The sequence below is a fragment of the Macrobrachium rosenbergii genome, chromosome 59 (assembly GCF_040412425.1).
Source record: "Macrobrachium rosenbergii isolate ZJJX-2024 chromosome 59, ASM4041242v1, whole genome shotgun sequence".
Lineage (NCBI taxonomy): Eukaryota > Metazoa > Arthropoda > Malacostraca > Decapoda > Palaemonidae > Macrobrachium > Macrobrachium rosenbergii.
In genome coordinates this window covers 23,549,614-23,557,122 of record NC_089799.1, presented here as the reverse complement: position 1 = coordinate 23,557,122, position 7,509 = coordinate 23,549,614, and the positions used below count along the sequence as shown (strand labels likewise).

General features: G+C 36.7%; 1 protein-coding gene across 1 annotated transcript; it reads right to left on the bottom strand.

The window, feature by feature from the left end:
- Window positions 1–1,939: 1,939 nt before the first annotated feature.
- On the bottom strand, window positions 1,940–4,490 carry LOC136837485 (uncharacterized). Its single transcript, XM_067102277.1, has 2 exons — window positions 4,297–4,490; window positions 1,940–2,672 (listed from the first exon to the last, which is right to left on the bottom strand). Exons 1-2 carry the CDS (start codon window positions 4,469–4,471, stop codon window positions 2,008–2,010), a joined length of 840 nt encoding a protein of 279 aa, XP_066958378.1. The 5' UTR covers window positions 4,472–4,490; the 3' UTR covers window positions 1,940–2,007.
- Window positions 4,491–7,509: the final 3,019 nt, after the last annotated feature.

Sequence of the window (7,509 nt, the reverse complement as noted above, 5' to 3'; positions counted from 1 at the left end):
CTCTGTCATTTAATTTTTCTTAATATTTACTCGTTAATTTTCCAAATTATCACTACTGTCTTTCCTGTCGTGTCTGGCAAATCTTGAGATGTATTTGTCCTTATTGGGTTTGATTGCTCTTCTTAGCTGACCAGTTCAATTCCGGCGATAATTTTGTCTTTTCGTAGGGTTAACCTCTCAATATTGATTCAACGTATATATTGCTTCTGTTGTTGTTTTTGTTAAGTTTGCAAATATTCTTTTATGACTGTTTCATATGTCATTTTCTTGTTTCTGGCGATATTAAACTTAATCCTAATCCACAGAATCGATCAGGGAAATATTTAATTTTTTATAGCAATGTCAGTGGATTATACAAGAATAAAAAGGACTTGGATGTTGTTGCTGTCAATTTTGATATCCTCTTTTATTGTGAAACACTCCTGTCTGATTTGCGCCATATTTCAGAACTGTGAATTCCATCTTTTCTGAAGCCCATTTTGCTCAAGCGTGATGGTATTACACGGGTCCGTGAAATGGCACTTTATATTAGAGAGGCTTTTCCACATCTCACTGGCCACTGTATGAGTGTGGATGCCATGAAACAGTTGGTTAAAGTCTAAGTCTGTGAAAGACTAATAAATCTTTGTGCTTTTACCATTTATAGGAATCCAGATTTGGATGACTCTGTTTATGGGTCCTTGCTTACCAAAATGGCAGCCGTTCAGGAAGCTGACTCGAAGGCTTGTTTCATTTTCGTTGGTAATTACAATGCTCATCACACTGGATGGCTGAGCTCATCTCCTGCCACTATAATCATGTGGTTGCCACTCTTGACTGTTCGTCTATCTCTGGTTGTGAGCAGTTAGTAAATGAACCTACACGCCTATCTGGCAGCCGTGTTGACCTTGTATTCACAGATGTTACAGGACTGTATCTTTTGGAGTAGCTTTGCTGGTTGGCTCATCTGATCATAGTTTGATTAAATTTAACGTGTAGATGTTTCTATGTTAACTTTTCAAGAAAGGTATACTGGAAATCTTAGTGATGGCATTCACTGCGATCTTATTTTGTACAGGCCTTGGTACTTGTTATGCACTCTTGTTAATCTCTGCCGTCTTGCAGTGTTCTTGGTGAGGAAGCAGAGGCATGCAAGATTGGTTTAGATTTTATTGCAACCTTTGACCATGTGAATTATAAAGTGCTTATCTATATGGTAAGATTACTGTGAATTAGTTGATCTTTCATTAATATTTTAAACGAAATTTTAAATGGGCAGAACCCAAGGGGTCTGCATTCATGGCCAGTAAATAGCTCAAATAGTATCATTTCAGGTGTTCCTCAAAGTAGTTTCCCTTTGGATCCCTCGTGGGTTGATAGTCAGTTGACTCTTCCATATGGGTTGAGAGCTGAAGACTTAAAGAAAGAGAGAAAGAAAGGAAAACTTAAAGTTCCTTGTTCGAACAGCCTAATTATAATCTCCGTATGTCAAATTCAAGTTTGAGCCGCTCCTTCTTGCACCTGTGAATTTGCAACCTGTGTGAACGCAGCCATAGTCTGTTCGCTTGAGGCGGTGACCGCCGCGTTCATCGAGCCGTTGCAGAAGGCGGTAACCGTAAACATTATGGCGGTTAGCCGTGCATTACATTCGGTATCAGTATGGAAGTCAAATGGAGGAAATAACATGCATTTGTCTTCTCTATCGCTGAAATAGAGACAAAAACGATATTGGGTTCGCCTTGTTTTAAAGGACAGACAAACCCATGATATTTTCATAACTGTATCCAAAACAAAGGGAATATGGGCCCAAATTCTTCAGTTATAGAATGACCATAAAATCATTTGACGATTTACCTACACTGATAACGGATGATATTGCATCAAAAAGCACAATACTGGAACCTGTTTCACCCGAAGAAAAAAAAAAAAACTGGTAACAATTTTAAAGTAAGTCATTTATTTGTTGAACAGACCATTCTTTGTTGTACAAATCAGCCATTGACCGTTGTATAAATCAAATCAATACTTTTACTCTGATAGATCAAAGCACTCTGACTGTGTTTCAGAAACTGAGCACCCAGCTGTTGGTGAAGGCGTTGATGGAGACACTTTTAGAGGAGTAGTTGGTGCGTGATAAGTTGTGCTCGAGAAGTGAGGAAATGGTTGGTTGCTTGAGTGTGGCTGCTGGACTGGCTGCATAGCGGGGAATGTTCCAAATGTCTGCGCGCGTTGAATTACATTTAGTATTTCAATCTTTGTCATCAAACGGATGTTTTCAGGCACCCTCTTGAGTTCTTTGCTTACTAATAAACAAAAAAGCTTTTCATCATCTAGGTCATCACATTCACCTTCTCCTCTCTGTCTTGAAAATGCACATTTCTCCGAGACATCAGAAAATTGCTTATCAACCGGATTCAGTTTCACTTTCTTTTTCACTGACGCAATGTCCCTCCTACCGCGTTCTGCTGCTACGTTTAAATCTTCACCAAGCGAAGCTTCCTCCTCTGTTGCATTATTTTCAGGATTACTCGTTGTTTCCTTGCTGGAGACTGAATTCTCTAAAAACCGCAGCCTCCTGAAAAAGACGTAGGAGCTGTTTCTCGTCCCCGATCCTGATGGTAGACTCTTCTGTTTCTTCAGTTCTTTTGTGAAGGAATCTCTCAAGTTTTTCCACTTCTTCTGCAAGTGCAGCCCTGGAAAAAGAGAAAAATAGACGTGCAATATATATATATATATATATATATATATATATATATATATATATATAGATAGATAAATAGATATATAGTATATATATATATATATATATATATATATATATATATATATATATATATATATATATATATATATATATATATATATATATAGGCCCACATATGGAAATGAGTAGGCTTACATTCGCACATACATGCATACGCGCATTGCATGATGAGTGTGTATATGTATATGTATGTATGTATGTATGTATGTATGTATGTATGTATATATATATATATATATATATATATATATATATATATATATATATATATATATATATATATATTCATCATGCAATGTGTGTATGTATGTATGTGAACGTAAGCCTACTCATTTCCGTATGTAGGCTATGCACGCTCAGTTGTCTGAATGTACTGTATGTACTGTAGACAATCTTGAGAGTAAGCGTGTATGTAAAGTGAATTATACCGTATATACACAGACATAAACGTTTCGCATTATATATATATATATATATATATATATATATATATATATATATATATATATATCTATATATATATATATATATATATATATATATATATATATATATATATATATATATATATATATATTATAAGTATGTATATATAGTTATTTTAAAACCTATAGACAATTTAATTGTTTATTTTTTTATTCATTATCAGATATCCGGCTACGGGCTGTTCTATTTTTGATTAGCATTCTGGATACTGGGTTGGGGAGTCTACTGTCTCAAATATACTGCAGTAAGTGTATGAAATAACTTGGGACCAAATTAAAGTAAATTTAATGCCGGAAATGACGAAAGAAAAGTGGGAAGACGATGCTAAGGGGTTTAAGAAGTACGTAGTTTTCCTAATTTAGTGAAATTGATGGAAACCATAATAAGGTCATTCATACCTGCCGATACAGTATTTTTGTATTAAAACATTTCTTTTTAACTGTGCTACTGGCTGTAAGCGACGCTAATTACTCGTTTAATGTGGACATTGGTGTTTACCGAAATAGCAGAGATTCAGCAGTTTTCTATAAATTCATTGCCGTACATTAAGCTTGTGGAACGTTCATTAGACATAAAATGCAAAATCTATTTCTAGTAGAGCCATATGTCTACCTCACACACTTGTTGGGGATGAAGCATCTGGAATTATGGAAAACATCACGAAAACTTACGGTTGAATAAATCTTATATGTAAGAAATAATATTTTCAACTATTGGCTTCAAGAGAACGTTGATATATTGAACGTACTTTTGGAATACTGGTTTATAAGTGGCATATATTCCACAGACCAATCAATGATATTTATTTTTGCTGAGAGTATAAAACAAGTACGTTGCATTTTGCATGACTGGGCACGAGATGGTTATGGGTACGAAGATACATTTTTTCAGGCACCATTGAGAAAACTGCTTAAAGGGGAACGTACCGAGAGGAATCATGCCGCTACCCCAGCAAGAGATCAATACACGGATTATTTCATTCATGAAGGTAGAGTCAAATGGCAAGATAACGTGCTACGCTGTGAAGTGTGAACTTGGACATTTTGTAAAATGTATGAATAACTCACCTACGATTTTTCTGTCCCGAGTTTCTTCAGAACTGCAGAAAATTTCGACAAGTTCCTCCCAACACTTTCTCTTGACCAATTTGTCCTTATAATCAACTGATCTCGTGTCCCAAATAGCTGGACGTTTTTCAACTTCGTCAATGAAAAGTTCGGTGTCAACGGGACCATACTCCATTTTAACGTGCGGAACACGCAAAACCTCGCGGGTAACTAAGCGGTCACTGCTAGTGGTGAACAGTGAACACGAGTGTCTCGAACCGCCATGGGGCCGCGCGGTAGCATGGAACAACTCATATCGCGCGATGGCCTTGGCGGTTAGAAAAACCACGAGGTTGTGTGCGTATACCCCAGGACCCACAGATGTACCCCCTCCCTCGGCGGGATGGGGGTACCACCCCCTTGTGCTTTGTCATTAACGTTGCCAACACGCGGTCGAAACCGAGCGGTTGGAACCGCCCTATGTGAACAGGATCTCATGTTCGCAGGGTGGTGATAATATGCTGGAAAGTTGATTTTAGAACCTTACCATTATACATAAAGAGTTGTAAATCGCCTACAGTCAAATCAAACGTTTAAAAATAGGAAAAGTGGTTGCTCTTTGAAATTGTTGCATAGTATTTAGAGTCGTTACATGAAGAGCTCGCATAAGTATTGACGAACATTACATTTCATTCATATGTGCGGGGCTTGTCTCTGTTTTCAGGACAAAGTGCAGGCCTGATCTTAATGAAGCAGATTGATAGGACGAATCCTGTGTTTTGAATGTAGTTACTCAGTTGCCAGGGATTCTGGTTAAGGTTTTTGTTCTCTTTTGTAGATTTCAGGCGGACAGACCAGCGCTGTGGGAGTGAGTAATTTGGGCTCTTGTACTCAGTGCTGCCAACCTGAATCGGATCTCTACATGACAAAAACATCCTTGGCGACCACTCCAAGTATGCCCACTGTTTACCCATGCCATTTGAGAGCATTAACCTTTACCTTTCAAAGAAAATTTCAGTATTTATTTTGTAGGTAAAACTTTTTAAAATGTTTCATTGCATTTTTCGTTTGTATTTTAGAACTTAACACTTTAAGAATTAGTTGATAAAAATTTTGAGGTTTTAATACCCACGACAATCAGTGGCAATGCGGATCAAGAATACTATCCAGCATACAAAAATGCTGTAAAGATTTCGAACTACTTGTAGTGGCTAGCGAAGGCTTGAAAGTCATGATTTTAATATATTCCTGTTTCGGGTATGACGTAGTTTGTAATTATTATTATTATTATTATTATTATTATTATTATTATTATTATTATTATTATTATTATTATTATTATTATGCATCGCGAAAGGTGTAATGTTTGTTGTTCTCGTAGATTTACACAATTCTCCAATTTAGAGTGCTAAAATAACTAACGATCAGGTCTATAAAACTAGATGTTCTGGTATTGTAGTCGAAATGCTACAAAGGTAGGCATTATTTAGCGAGTCCCGTAGAATACTTATACTATTATTAATTGCAAGTTGCCATTTACCAGGAAGACAATAAATATTCCAAATGTTGCCCTCACATGAAATTCAAGGTCATTCGTGAGTGAACTGAAGATTGCCTGAAGTTAGCGTGATAAACGGTATTATTATTATTATTATTATTATTATTATTATTATTATTATTATTATTATTATTATTATTATCATAAATGGTAGCAAGCTAACCATAAAGAACATGAGATCCCTTATGATGAATGACCAGGAAAATAGGGAGATTTCGTGACTCCAAGTCACGCATGTTACAAGTATTCGTGAGTTCACCACGCGGAAAGATCACACTTCCGTTAAGGTAGCTGCATTTGGCGAACGAGAGCGAGCATATGGACCGACTGACATGCTGACATTGAAAGTAAAATGAAACAAGTAAAAAATGCGCCGAAGTTTCTTCGGCGCAATCGAGTTTTTGTACAGCGTGTAATGCTGTATGAAACTTTCAGCCACGGGCCATGAAACTCTTAGCCGGGGCCCAAGAAGCTCAGCCACGGTCCGGAGGTGGCCTGTCCTATAGCGTTGCCAGGTGCACGATTATGGATAACTTTAACCTTAAATAAAATAAAAACTACTGAGGCTAGAGGGCTGCAATTTGGAATGTTTGATGACAGTGGGGTGGATGATCAACAAACCAATTCACAGGCCCCTAGCCTCAGCAGTTTTTAAGATATGAGGGCGGACAGAAAATGTGTGGACGGACAAACGAATAGCCATCTCAATAATTTTCTTTTACAGAAAACTAAAAAGTAGAATAAGAGCAAGGAAGCGTGAGTTGAAGTTTCTCAGTGCAATGAGATGGTCAGTAGTTTAGTTTGAAGATTGATGTGATTGCGTTTAACCTCCGGAAAACACTGAAATAAGTATACTATTTTCCCACGAGTAAAATTTCCGTGCAGCATATTCACACTTTTGTGCGTAAATAGAGACTTGCGCGCATGAAGTCCCCAGAGATGAAGTTTTTACACGACAGTCGTAACTGCTACTTTAGTTCCCCGACTACATTATCACGAAAAAAAAGAAGTTATAAAAACCTCAGCATTACAATTGATTGATATATTTATTCGTAAGTCTCATTGCTAGCATTTCCATACACATCCTCACTCAGAAATATACAAACTTACACGCTAACACACATATATTCATACATATACGTATATATATATATATATATATATATATATATATATATATATATATATATATATATATATATATATATATATATATATATATATGGAATGTAAAATATAAGACAAAGGCCAAGCGCTGGGACCTATGAGGCCATTCAAAGCTGGAAGGGAAATTTGAGAGTACAAAAGATTTAAAGGTGTAACGGGGAAAACCTCGCAGTTTCACTGTGAAACAATTGCTATGGGGAGGGGGAAGTAAGAAGGAAGAAAGAGAATATGAACAGAGGTACTGTAAAATGAATGAAAAGAGTTGCAGCTAGGGGCTCAAAGGACGCTGCAAAGAACTTGAGATAATGCCTACAGTGCACCGCGTGAGGTGCACTGACGGCACAACTTTCTTATGGAGCATTTATGCGTATGTAATCTGAATTTCTGAACAGCTCAATTTCCTCAGACTTTTGATCACGCGCGCTCGCCAAATTTAAAATCAAACTGGCACCTTATCATACCACCAAGAGTTTTAGGTAGTTGAAAAGAAACATTTCCAAAAATTATTC